At 46.9% G+C, this 13974-nt stretch overlaps 2 protein-coding genes across 2 annotated transcripts; both read left to right on the forward strand.

The window, feature by feature from the left end:
• Positions 1–4966: 4966 nt before the first annotated feature.
• Positions 4967–11334, forward strand: Dpagt1 (dolichyl-phosphate N-acetylglucosaminephosphotransferase 1; the record flags this gene model as incomplete). Its single annotated transcript, NM_001244041.1, is given in 9 exon segments — positions 4967–5523; positions 5871–5991; positions 6276–6489; positions 7505–7651; positions 9017–9101; positions 9863–10051; positions 10350–10437; positions 10599–10754; positions 10840–11334. Coding segments are annotated over 9 exon segments (1227 nt in total). The 5' UTR covers positions 4967–5362.
• A 1151-nt stretch (positions 11335–12485) lies between these two features.
• Positions 12486–13841, forward strand: LOC100757539 (histone H2AX). The gene has a single exon (XM_027411932.2). The coding sequence runs from the start codon at positions 12567–12569 to the stop codon at positions 12996–12998; it is 432 nt and encodes a 143-aa protein (XP_027267733.1). The 5' UTR covers positions 12486–12566; the 3' UTR covers positions 12999–13841.
• Positions 13842–13974: the final 133 nt, after the last annotated feature.

Raw genomic sequence — 13974 nt, forward strand, 5'->3', positions numbered from 1 at the left:
TATATGTTTCTCTTATTGGTTGATGAATAAAACAGTGTTTGGCCGATAGAAACAGGAAGATAGGCGGGGCTAGGAGACAAGGAGAATTCTGGGAAAGGAAGGCAGAGAAGCACCAAAAACAGATGCCATGTAGACTACAAAGGAGTTACAGGTCCAGGCATTCTCCAGTAAGCCAAGACCATGTAGAAATACATAGATTAGTAGTTATGGGTTAATAATTAAGAGAGAGCTAGGCAATAAGAAGCCCTAGTCATCGGCCAGCAGTTTAATAATTAATATAGTGTCTCTGTGTGTTTATTTGGGGCTGAGAAGAGCAGCAGGACCTGACAGGACAAGAACCTCCAGCAATAGCCATGCTACACAGAGAAATCCTGACTTGAAAAACAAAAACAAAAAAGACTCAGAGGAACTCTTCATGACATATGGTGAGGTCTTTGATACAATCCCTTCTACAGTCAAGACAGGATGAGAAGATGTTAAATATCTTTCAAATCTATTTGTCTAAGGAGAAAGCCTCTAAGAGTAAATAATGCTTTACATGGTTGAGAGTTGTAGGGCTAGGTAGAACACTGTCAGCAACAGAGCTTTCTGATCTAGAAGAGGAAAGGTTACGTAGCTTGAAGCATCCCTGATTTCACTGTAAGGAACGATGGGCAGAGGTGAGATGATAAGGCAAATTTGCTTTGAGCCTGACCTACACCGTGAACCCCAAAACCAATGGCGACCCCTACAGTCCCAGTCTTTAATCTAAGAGTAGAAGATATGGAATCAATGGTGCACATAACTTTGGACCATAACCTAGGAGGAAGGAATCAGTGAGAAGAAGAGTCATGTTCAGGGAAGTAAGCAATGTGAGAAACTGTTGAAATGCAAGGTCGTTTTCCATGAAGAATTCTTCTTCGGGAATATTTGGAGCTCCCAAGAACTCTATTCTCTAGCAATCTAGTGATGAGTAGTGGCTCACCTGTAAGCCCAACACCCTGGAGGCTGAGGAAGGATAGTGAATTCAAGGCCAGCCTGGGATATATAGGGAAGCTGGGCATGGTGGCATATGCCTTTAGTCCCCAAACTGGGCATGGGGGGCAGAGGCAGGCTGATATCTATTACTTGGAGGCCAGCCTGGTCTACATAGTAAGTTCTAGATCAGTTAAAACTGTGCATTAACACCTTGTCTCAAAAAAAAAAAGTTTTCAGGGGCTGGAGAGATGGCTCAGAGGTTAAGAGCACTGGCTGCTCTTCCAGAGGTCCTGAGTTCAATTCCCAGCACCCACATGATGGCTAACAACCATCTATATTGAGATCTGGTACATGTTGCCAGATCCTGTTTCAAAATTGTCTTGTGTGATCTTCCTGGTTTCCACATCTCCCTTCCACCTATTACTTAGCCTTTGAGTGCTTATTTCATTTTGCTTTATGGTTTAGCTGGGTGCTTATATGAGTGCTTTGTTTTACTCATTAGGAAACTCAGAATAGAAATGATGTCATACTCATTTCTCTTCCCTCATACTCAATGAATGTATCTTAATTATGCTGAAGTAGTCTTTGAAGGCAGCAACTGCATTTTTTATCACTGTATTCCCTATAGCACTTAGGAGTTTCTTATGCCATAGACATTTGCCAGTTGTATTTTTTGTGTGTTTTTGTTTTTGTTTTTCAAGACAGGGTTTTTCTGTGTGTCTTTGGACCCTGTCCTGGAACTTTAATGTAGAGCAGGCTGGCCTTGAACTCACAGAGATCCCTCTGCCTCTACCTCCCAGGTGCTGGGATTAAAGGTGTGTGTCCCCACTGCCCAGCACCAGCTGTCATTTTTGTTGCTGTGTTATGTAGTCCTGGCTGGCTTGGAACTCCCTATGTAGATCAGGCTGCCCTTAAACTCATAGAGGTCCTCCTGCCTCTGCATCTTGAGTGCTAGGGTTAAAAGGGTGCAACCACCATGCCCCCATCTCAGTTATCAAGGAACTACAAGTCTAGCTCAGCTGGTAAAGTGCTAGATTAGCATGCACAAAGCCTTGAGTTCAGACCTCAACACCACATAAACTGGGCATGGTGGCACACAACTGTGACTCAACCTTCAGGAGGTGGAAGCAAGGTAGAAAGATCAGAAGTTCAAGGCCGGGCTGGCAATATGGACTACTTAGTAAATTCAAGTCAAGCCTGGATATGTAAGACCCCGACTTAAAATGTCTTAACAGAAAATAATTCAGTAAGGTTTGGAGTACAGCTCAGTGATAAGAGGCTGGCCTAACATGCATAAGACTGTGGGTTCCTTCCCCAGCACTGCAAAAAGTGGGGAACAAAGGTTCTATCAAGGTGACCTACCATAAGTGGTACTTCAGTGGCTGAGACTCAGCCTCCGAGGCTAGCTTCACTTGGACAGGGCATGGTGGCTCATACCTATAATCTCAGCATGCACATGGGAGGTAGTGGCAGGAGATTCTGAGTTCATGACCAATCTAGGCTACATATCAAGAACCAGTCTCAAATAAAACAAAAATTAGAGAAGATATCTTACTACAAAGGGAACACTAAGACCAAATGCCATGAGCAGCATAGAACTAAGTTGATGATTACCACTCATTTTAGATTTCAGATTGACCTTTGTTAGTATTCAATTTGTTGGAGCTCTTTAAAGAGGAAAGGGCTATCATTTGAATCCATACTTTCCTTCCTTTATTTGTAGTAGTATTAGGAATGTCTGCCCTGTTCAGAAGTGTGCTTCAGCATCTTTCCCAACCTCTAGAATTCCTATTGTCACTCAAGTTTAAGAACCAGAACTCTAAGCTGGATGTGATGGCATGTATAATACCAGCATTCCAGAGGGAGAGATAGGAGGATTGCCACAAGTTCAAGGTCAAGCTGCTCTACACAGTGAGTTCTAGACCAGCTGAGTGGACTCTAAGAATTTCTACATTATTTCCTCTTTTTAAAAATCCATTTCGGCCCAGGAGATGTTGGGTTTTACTTCCAGTTGATGAGTTTTGCTAACTAGAGTGAAAAGAGAAAGGTAGGGAGAAAAGGTCAGGGCCACGGGCAGGTCCTGCAAGTTTCAGAGCCCCAGGCTTTGCAGAGCTCAGGTGGTCTTTTCACACAAGGAGAAACATTTCTGAGCTAGGCTTTGTCAGTGGATTGATTTAATAGTAGGTTGGCCTTGCTTACTGGGAGGCACTCAGCTGCTTGGTAGATGTGTGCTGTCTGCTCAGCACAGGGACAATCGCAACTCAGCAGATCTGTGAGTCCCAGTGATGACTGATGACTGACTCTTCAGGATTCGTACACATGTTTAGACTATTACCAGGAGAGACACAAATTTCAAGTGAGCCATGCATTTGTTTCTTTCTCTGTTAATCAAGGGAGTGCTACCATCATGGGAGCGAAATTATTCAGATTATATGACAAGTATTCAAGTAATCACTTGTGATGTAACATGTACATGCGCTGATGAATCCCTAGTGCTGTGTCTTTAGATAAGTCCTCTCACCCTTCCAGGTGGGTGGTGGGTAACTGATTTCTGGACACAAAGAGACTTTAGGGCTTAAGCCAGATTGGAAAAGATTTATTAGGACTGGCCTCCAAATAAACATAATAATAATAAAAGACACAGACTGTTCCTCACACCTCCAGGGAGTCTCAGCCTACTCCTGATCAACAAGATAGCTGAATGCTCCCTCCTCTTGGGGATCTTACAAGCCCCGCCTTCCCACCTGCTCCATGTATCTCTCTCCCTGTTTGGAAGACCCTTACCCTTTCACTACAGAAATATTATAAGATAATACCCCCCAGGACCCTCTCACTTCTGTACACTCCTATTGTTCTTTATATCTTCTCTAGACTCAATCACCATGCTCGACGATGCCTGGAACATAGATATCTTTGTGTCCTAACCCTCAGGGGACAACAGCAGAAGGAGAAACATTTGCCTCCCTGGTGTTTGCTTGAATGTGTACACACACAGAAAAACAAACTTTAGTATACTGTTGAGTAAATTTGTATGTATTTACGTATGTATGAGAGAGAGACCAAGAGCTATTCTCAAGTAGAAGGGAAATTTCATACCTGGTTTTGAGGAAAAAGAAAGATTATCTTTGACCTAAAAAGTGTCACCCTCACCCTGACTCTAGGAGTATGCTACATTTAAAAGGAATGGACAAAATACCTTGCTATTGTCAACTCAAAATGCCATGCTATTGTCACCAATTCTCTGTGGTGGACTCCTCTCTGAGGAATGAAAAACATTTGCCACCTAAGAGATCAATGTTTCAGTGAACTGCTACTGCAGAACAGATGTCCAAAGGCAAGTGACTTGGAGGCAGAAACCTGATTGTAGACCCACAGGCTCAACGGAGGTGTGGTTAACCTCTCCTGCCTGGTTAGCTCTTTTCAAAGCCTCAGTTTGTCTCTGTGTTTTGAGAGCTTGGCACAATGCTGTGATCAAACACCAAGTTAAAGTCCCTGTTTCAATCCAATACCCAAAAGCACAAACAGCTCCCTCACTGGCGAAATGCAGCCGTGGGTTGCCCAGCAACAAACTGCTATAGTGGAGGCAGAAGGTGGGTGGGCTGTTGAGGGGAAAGTACCTGGATCGAGAACAAGAAAAAAAAAAAAAAATGGGAAGGGCTTTTCGAGTGTCTGAGCTTTCGAATTTACAAAAATCCCTTCAAATTGTGGCTGCGTTTCTGGAAGCAGTGTGTTTACCTTGGCTTCCTGCTGTTTGGCAACAGTTTTCCTGCAAAGAGCAGTTGTGGTTCCACACTCTCTTCCCTCCTGACCAAAGGCTTTCGGTGCCATATTTTCAGCCCCGGGGCATCCCAGATTAAGTTTAGGCTGCTAGCCCTTTAAGCCCGACCTGCGAGGGGACGACGTGGAACCACAGAACAAGCTGTGTCAGTCAGCCACGTGGTACAAGGAAGCCTTCATGTTGGAACTGGGCAAAGCGTATTTACTCTTTGAGCTGTACAATATGATGTTCCGAGAGTGTCCACTTATCTTTTCTTCGGTTGAGTTTCCAAAACTCTAATGATGCCGCTCCTCTCCAACAAAAGTTTAGTTTAAAAATAACACCACTCGTCCGGCTCTGGTGCCCGTTTTAAAAATGGTGCCTCGGTCTTCAGCAGCGATAGTTCTTTTGCAATTAAGATCCGGGCGGAAACAATGGGTAGGTGCAGCGGGGCAGAGCCGAGGTTGCTTCACAGAACCTCTTGCAGGTCAGGAGGGAGGGTCAGGTCATAGTTGGGTTTTGTTCCTGCTGGCGCGGAATACTCTTGCGTGTAGGAAGCGGCTCTACCGACTGCCGAGGCCTCTGGGATTGTGCCGGGTTGCTAGTTAGCTCAGTTGGCGGCGGAGCGGCGGCCCCTGGCGGGTCACCATGTGGGCCTTCCCGGAGTTGCCGCTGCCGCTGCTGGTGAATTTGTTCGGCTCGCTGCTGGGATTTGTGGCTACTGTGACCCTCATCCCTGCCTTCCGTAGCCACTTTATCGCCGCGCGCCTCTGTGGCCAGGACCTCAACAAGCTCAGCCGGCAGCAGATGTGAGTAACGGCACATGAGTGCGCTGGGGTAGGGTGCCAGGTTGTACAGGGTGCAGGGGCGAGGACTGAGGTGCTTGGCTTTGCGCTGGCGGGAGAGAGCTAACCTAGGCAACCCAGAACTCTTGGTGGTGATAGAATTGTCTATCCTGGGGAGGACGAAATGGGAGCTTTGAGTGTCAGGACTAATAGCGGTAGTATCCTCTTCCCTGTGCACAGTCTCCCTACTCCCTCACAAACAAAACAAAATCCTGGGAAGAAAGTCACTTTGGGTTATTGTAACCCCATACAATAGTGAGTAACCACGCCCCTTTCCTCTTCCTCCTCCACCCCTTGCTGCTGGGCCGCAGCCCAGAATCCCAGGGAGTGATCTGCGGTGCTGTTTTCCTTATCATCCTCTTCTGCTTCATCCCTTTCCCCTTCCTGAACTGCTTTGTGGAGGAGCAGTGTAAGGCATTCCCCCACCATGAAGTAAGTGCATTAGTGGGAACGGTTGGCTGGGGTCGGGGACTTGCTTGAGTTGGGGTTATTTGGATTGGGCAGAGGGTGCTTGTGGGCCCAACTCTAGAGACAGGAGTACTTGGATTGGTGATATATAACTCAGTGATAGAGCCTCCCTAGTATGCCCAAAGCCACGGGTTCAATCCTCAACTCCAAAATAAAAAGATGGGAAAAGGGAAACATAGGAGGCAGGAATTCTTGAAAGGCAGACTAGTAAGTAGGCTTGAGACGTAACTTGCCTGAGCCTTCCCCAGTTTGTGGCCCTGATAGGTGCCCTCCTTGCCATCTGCTGCATGATCTTCCTGGGCTTCGCTGATGATGTACTCAATCTGCGCTGGCGCCATAAGCTGCTGCTGCCCACAGCTGCCTCTCTACCTCTCCTCATGGTTTACTTCACTAACTTTGGCAATACAACCATTGTGGTACCCAAGCCCTTCCGCTGGATTCTTGGCCTGCATTTGGACTTGGGTGAGTATTCCTATCACTATTGCCCCTGTGGCACCCACTTGTACCCTTCCCTCTGAGATCCCAGTAAAACACTCTTCCTGGTGGTCCACATTCTCCATCAAGTATTCCCTTTCTGTCTCTGGATCAACCCAGATTTCTCTTTTTCCTTCCCTCTTTCTTTCCTATCTTTTCTTTCCTTCCTGTATCAAGGAATTGAAGCTAAGACCTCATGCTTGCTAGACAAGCACTCTGAGCTATACCAAAGCCTTTCCTTTCTATTTTTTCCATTTTCTAAAAATTTCAAAACAGGAGGGCAGGGGAGATTGCTCAGTCAAGAACACTCACTTCTCTTCCAAAGATCCTGAGTTCAATTCCCAGTACCCACATGATAGCTCACAACTGTCTGATGCCTTCTTCTGGTGTGCAGATGTACATGCAAAGTACCAATATACATAAAATACATAAATAATCATTTTTAAGAAATTCAAAGGCTGGGCAGTGGTGTCAAACGCCTTTAATCCCAGCACTTGGGAGGCAGAGGCAGGCGGATCTCTGTGAGTTTGAGACCAGCCTGGTCTACAAGAGCTAGTTCCAGGACAGCCTCCAAAGCCACAGAGAAAAACCAAAAAAAAAAAAGAAAAAAAAAAAAAAAAGAAATTCAAAGCTGGGTATGGTGTCGCACACCTTTAGTCTCAGCATTAGGGAGGCAAAGTCAGGCGCATCTCAGTACAAGGCCACCCTGATCTACAGAGGGAGTTCCAGGACAGCTGGAGATGCTACACAGAGAAACCCTGTCTTGAAAACAAAACAAAAATTTTCAAAACAGGGTCACACACTAAGTTGCCTTGAACTTTCTTAGCCCAGGCAGGCCTTAAACTGGTAACCCTCTTATCCCAGCCTTTCAAGTAGTTGGAATTATAGACCTGTGCTACTAGGTCTTGCCTATTCAGATCCTTTCATTCCTCCTGTGCTCTTTTCTCAAAAAAAGATGCAAACCTCCTTCCCTAGGTAGCATTATCTGATTCTGTTTCCCCAGGAATCCTATACTATGTCTACATGGGACTGCTTGCGGTGTTCTGTACCAATGCCATCAACATCCTAGCAGGAATTAATGGCCTAGAGGCTGGTCAGTCACTAGTCATCTCTGCTTCTATCATTGTCTTCAACCTGGTAGAGCTGGAAGGTAGGTGGAATTAGAGATAGGAAGAAACAGACACCTGTGTGTTAAGAGGATTGCTTGGTGTGGATTTAGAGAATTCCTGGGGGAAGGGGACAACAAAAAAGCAACTTTAGAATGGAAGCTATTTTGCAAACAGCTGTAAGGAGTTAAGCATGAGAAAGAAAAACAGCAGTACTGTCATTTATAGCTTGAGTGTCATGAATAGATAGACCAAGAATTTCTATTGGACATACAGTTTCACAGAACCCCAGCATCAGAAAGCGTCACCCTCTGACCACAGTAGAAAAAGACAAAAACAAAACAAAACAAAAACAAACAAAAAAAGAGATCCTCCCTTCTAATCATGTCTGAGAACAGACAAACCCAGAACACTGAGCAATATAAAAATGACCAGGATTCCCTCTCAGTTAACATGCGAGGGTATAGCTTTTTTGAGACACTCTTGCTATGTAACCCTGGCTGGCCTCAAACTCATGATCATCTTTATTTGTCTTCTCAGCATTGTGATTATAGGAATGCTCACTATACCTGACTTCCTCCTGATAATAATATATATATATATTATATATGACTATATATATAAGTTACTCATGCCTTCTGAGAGCTCCCAGTTTAGGGCACATCTCTACTTCCTTTCTTCCTCTTCCAAATTATCCAAAACAAGCCCTTCAGAGAGATGGTTTATGGTTCCCTGTGGTAAATGGTTTTGGAAGTCTTAGTTTCTAGTAAACCCAAGTTTAACTATTAGATATTTCTGGTTGTCTTTAGTTAGTGGACATCAACAAGTGCTTGTTAAAACTAAGCACTTTGTTTTGTTTTGAGACAGGACTGTACCGTGTAGCCCTGGATCTCACAGAGATCAAGTGCTGAGATTAAAGGCATGTGTGCCTTCCCTGCCCCCAGCTAAGGTTAAGCACTTTTAAAGCATTATCTCGTTTAAATCAAATGATGGCTCTGTGTAATGGGCATTATCCAGTTTGACAGATGAGAAAATGGAAGCTTAGAGAGATTCAGTGTATCATATTCAAATTCACACAGGTAGGAAGTAAAACTGGTATTCAAACCCCAGCTGGAATTTCTAAACCACATTTAAGACAGTCACTCGGGTTTTTTGAGGGCGCAATGAAGTAATAGAATATTGGGAACTGCCTGGGTGACATGAAAGGGCAAGTTAGAGCTGGGCATGGTGGCAAATACCTGTAATGGAAAGTTGGAAACCAGTGTCAGTGCAGGGTAGGGTAGAGTTGGTCTTGAAAGTGACTTGGGTGAGGTGTTCCTAATGGCTGGGAACATAAATTAGACACAGAAGACACCAGGTGCATAGGGGAATGTGGGTACTAACTTCTTTCCTTTTACTCTGCTCCAAAGGTGATTATCGGGATGATCATGTCTTTTCCCTCTACTTCATGATACCATTTTTTTTTACCACCTTGGGATTGCTATACCATAACTGGTAAGTAGATCTATGGATAAGAGAGGCATATGATTGGCATATGTGGGAGAGATGGTCTGGACATAACCCAGCTTCTAATGAAGAGACTAAAATCATGCATACCTTTGTTGGGTATTCTCTGGGTCTCCCATTGGTAGTGGTTTGCCATTCCTGTTGTTTTGTGTGTAAGCATGAACATTCATGTATTTATGGTACAGGGGATTGAATCTGGGGTCTTTGAAATGCTAGGCAAGCACTCTACTACTTAGCTATATTCCTGGCCCCCTTTTTTTCCTCTTGAGATGGATCTCACTTAAGTTACTCAAGTTGGCATTGAAGTGACTGTGTTGTCAAGGCTGGACTCGAATTTATAATCCTCCTGCCTTCAATTGTTATAACAGGGATTACTGGCATGTGCTATTAGATACCACCCCTCACCCCTAACACACACACACACACACACACACACACACACACACACACACACACAGTGCTGGGGATCAAATTCATGACCTTGTACATGCTAGGTGACTGTTTTTATCACTGAACCACACAGCCAGCCTTGTAGTTACTTTAGAATTGCTCTCTACCCTGCCATAGCTGGGAATAAATGCTATGGAACCCTCAGGAGTAGATGATTTTAGGGCCTGGTGGCCTGCAGAGTTTCTGGAACAGCCTTTCCCTTAGAACTCAGGGTCAGGACTAGCCTGTTGGTGTGTCTGATGTGAAAGAAGGGTCAGTAATGACTCTTGCCATGGGCTCAGATCCTCTCTCCCATACAGGTACCCATCACAGGTGTTTGTGGGAGATACCTTCTGTTATTTTGCTGGCATGACCTTTGCCGTGGTGGGAATCTTGGGACACTTCAGCAAGACCATGCTACTCTTCTTTATTCCACAAGTGTTCAATTTCCTCTACTCGCTGCCTCAGCTCCTTCACGCCATCCCCTGCCCTCGACACCGCATACCCAGGTAGCCGCTCTGGGGCTCCAAAGGGTCATTATAGCTTTTTACTTGGGATAGCTAAAGCCAGCCAGTCCATCTCCTATGTAAGAGGAAGTGGAGGAAAAGAAGGAGTAACTGTATGTGGGTCGTCCGTTTTAGTTTATGAAGCACATTTACTTACATAAAGTGTGATGCTTACAACAGTTCCCTTCACCCAGATGTAAGCAGCTGAGCCAGAAACAAATCTCAGTGCTAAGTGTCGGTCCTCTTACTAACCGCAGGTTGGAAGATGATTCAGTCACATGGTACCATCTTCCCTTTACAGACTCAATCCGAAGACGGGCAAACTGGAGATGAGCTATTCCAAGTTCAAGACCAAGAACCTCTCTTTCTTGGGCACCTTTATTTTAAAGGTAACAAGGTAACAAGGAGGTAAGGCCCCAGGCCACCATCCTTCACTTGAGAAAAGGGAATCCCTGGTCTTTTCAGACCCGAGGGGAGTTTGGAAACATCAAGAAGATCCCCTGTGGATGAAATGTGTAACTGAAGTTGTCTTCACCTCTGGCCCCTCCAGGTAGCAGAGCGCCTCCAGCTAGTGACAGTTCACCGAGGCGAGAGTGAGGATGGTGCCTTCACTGAATGTAACAACATGACCCTCATCAACTTGCTACTCAAAATCTTTGGGCCCATACATGAGAGAAACCTCACACTGCTCCTGCTGCTTTTGCAGGTAACACTGAGGGTGGGGTAAATTATGTAAGTGTTCTTATCTCAAGTTCACCTTGGTTCTTATTCCAGTCCATTTCTCCTTCTAGATCCTGAGCAGCGCTGTCACCTTCTCCATTCGATACCAGCTTGTCCGACTCTTCTATGATGTCTGAGTTCCCTGAAGACTGACTGCCCATAGCCTCCGTTGGACCTCACCCAGGACCAACCTGTCTGGTCCAAGACTGCCTTCTGGTCCAGGCCTCTCCAACTGTTGGTTTTTTCAGTTTTGTTTTCAGCTTCTCCCATCACCTGTAATGATTATTGGCCTGGACCTTATTGGACTTTAAAGTCCATTAGTTGCACTTTGCCCCTGGCTTTCTTCAGCTTGCTACTCTTCCCCTTTCTGTCCCATCTGCAGCACCATAAGGGGGATGTAGCAGCTCTTATGCAAATACAGCTCAACTTTCAGAGCCCTGCATTTGCTGGACCTTGAGAGAGAACCTGGGCTATGTGCTAGAGTTAGGGCCCTATACTCCAAGGTAACCTCACATTTGACTTTAAAATTAAGTGTTCTGATTAGGAAGATCAGAGGCAGGGCCATGTGCTCAAAATGGTGACAATAAAGGATTGTCTTTTACTTGCTTCTCTCCCTCAACCTCTTTTTCTAGCCTTTGAGATACTTGAGGACTGAACTCTTTTTTTTTTTTTTTTTTTTTTTTTTGGTTTTTCGAGACAGGGTTTCTCTGTATAGCTTTGGAGCCTATCCTGGCACTCGCTCTGGAGACCAGGCTGGCCTCGAACTCACAGAGATCCACCTGCCTCTGTCTCCCAGTGCTGGGATACAAGGCTTGTGCAACCAACATCCGGCCTGAGGACTGAACTTTGTTAAGTGCTCTACCACTGAATAAATCTATACATCTATCCCCTATTTATCTTTCGTATGGGCATTTTAGGATCGATTGGAAGGGTTGGGGTGGGTACCCTTTCCAAGAGAATACCTACCTCTGTTCCATCAGACCCCTTCCTGCAAGAAGTGACAGAACTGAAACCAGACAGAACATGTTGAATAAATATTAAAATACTAACTTGTCGTAGCACAAAGGATCACAGCACTCAGTTTTCTGGCATAGGATTGTACTCTCAGGTTTCATTTCTTCTCCTTTAAACCCTCCCTTTGCCAAATTTGAGGAGGGCGTGGGAGTGCCCCTGACCTGGAAGGAGAACTCTTTCCCTTTTTAACTTTTGTTAAAATGTTTTTCGAAACAGGGTTTCCCCTTGTAACCCTGGCTGTCCTGGAACTCGCTTTGTTACCAGGCTAAGCTTGAACTCAGAGCTCCCCCTTCCTCCGCTTCCTGAGTGCTTGAATTAAAGGTGTGCACCACTATCGCTCGGCTAACCCTTTTACTTTAAAACCCTTGGCCGGCCCAGATTTCCCAGAGACAGTCATGCGCCTCCAGACTCCACCTTCCTAGTCTTCCGGTTCTGGTGGCGCGCAATAGCGTTTAAATTTCGCGCGCTTAATAAGGATTGGCCACTTCCATGGATGATTAGCCTGCTGTTTGCGGCCACTCCGCCTTGCTTTCTTCCCCGGGTAAAAGGTTTTCAAATTGGACCAATCGCTGGGCGAGCTCTTTTCGCCTAGGCGCGTCACCGAAGGGTTAATTCCAACCAACCAGAGGCCGGTACTGGGGAAAAGAGCCAATCAGGGGGAGGCGGGGGCGTGTCCATGGAGTTTATAAGGGCGAGCTCGCCCGCGCGCGGCGACAGTTGACTGCGGCGGTTGGCAGTTTTCTTTCGTCGTCGGTGTTGCTCTCTGCTTTCTACCTCGTATACGATGTCGGGTCGCGGTAAAACCGGAGGCAAGGCCCGCGCCAAGGCGAAATCGCGCTCCTCGCGCGCCGGTCTACAATTCCCGGTAGGCCGCGTGCATCGGCTGCTGAGGAAAGGCCACTATGCCGAGCGCGTGGGAGCCGGCGCCCCGGTGTACTTGGCGGCCGTGCTCGAGTACCTCACCGCTGAGATTCTGGAGCTGGCGGGCAACGCGGCGCGGGACAACAAGAAGACGCGCATCATCCCGCGCCACCTGCAGCTGGCCATCCGCAACGACGAGGAGCTCAACAAGCTTCTGGGCGGCGTGACGATCGCTCAGGGCGGCGTCCTGCCCAACATCCAGGCCGTGCTGCTGCCCAAGAAGACGAGCGCCACCGTGGGGCCCAAGGCGCCGGCGAGCGGCAAGAAGGCCACCCAGGCCTCTCAGGAGTACTGAGGGAGCCCGCGCCCTGGCCGCCCAGCCCTCCCCACACCTCCACAAAGGCCCTTTTAAGGGCCACCACCTCCCTCACGGAAAGAGCTGAGCCACTTAGGGCTGCGGGCCGGGCCGCCGCGTTCCCATTCTCTTCCCCTTTCTCTGCCATCGCGCGTTTCTGCCTCCCCTTCCCTGCACGGCCTCCGGGTCAGGCGCCGCGGTACTTATCCATCGCGGAGCTTCGCCGGTCTCCGTCTCGATGGGCCGCGCGGAGAGGTTGCGACACCTTCCAGAAGTGTCGGCCTTTTGCTGTGACGTACGGCTGAGGTGGGCCTGAAGGTGAGTTACTCTGCAGCTGCAACCCGGGCGTCCTTTCTTCAGCTTGGTGCTTTAGCCCTCGCCTGGACCTTCCAGAAGTGACTTGATTACCAGGCTTTGGTGAAGAGAAATGGATCATATTGTTTGGTCCTGTGTTTTCCCCTTCGTTGGCCTCATACCAGTTTACCCCATCTTCGTTCATCGGCCGGTGTGTGGTGTGGCCGGGACAAAATCACTGTAATATGAGCTGGTTTTCTCCAGGATGCCTCCTGGAAAGGGTTTGGGAGAAGCTTACAGGCCTGTGGACAGAAGAGCTGTGTTCTTGCCGCAGGAGACTGGCAGCCGGGCCTAGCTATCCCCTTTTCTTCCCAGCGACTCAATTCACAACCCAAACACCTAGATACCAGCACAAGTCGGTGAATCCCTATCTGGACTGAGCCTCTACTGGCTTCTGAACTGGAATTTTGCAGCTATCCCAAGTTTAGAACCTTAGGTAGTGGGGAGTTTCAATGGGCTAATTTTATTAAATGGTTGTTCTGTTTTTTTAAAAGATGGAGTGTCTTGATTAATTTCGAATTGCTGTAGGCCCGGGGTTGGGGTTCTATAGCTCCGTGGTAGAGCCATGTACCTGGCATGTGTTGTGTTGGGAGGTGGGAGTGGAATTGTAAGTTCCCTTAGA

This window comes from Cricetulus griseus, chromosome 4 (genome assembly GCF_003668045.3).
Source record: "Cricetulus griseus strain 17A/GY chromosome 4, alternate assembly CriGri-PICRH-1.0, whole genome shotgun sequence".
NCBI lineage: Eukaryota > Metazoa > Chordata > Mammalia > Rodentia > Cricetidae > Cricetulus > Cricetulus griseus.

What these genes read in the sequence shown, in the direction of transcription:
- LOC100757539 (XM_027411932.2), top strand. Translation starts at nt 12,567, where the DNA reads ATGTCGGGTCGCGGTAAAACCGGAGGCAAGGCCCGCGCCAAGGCGAAA.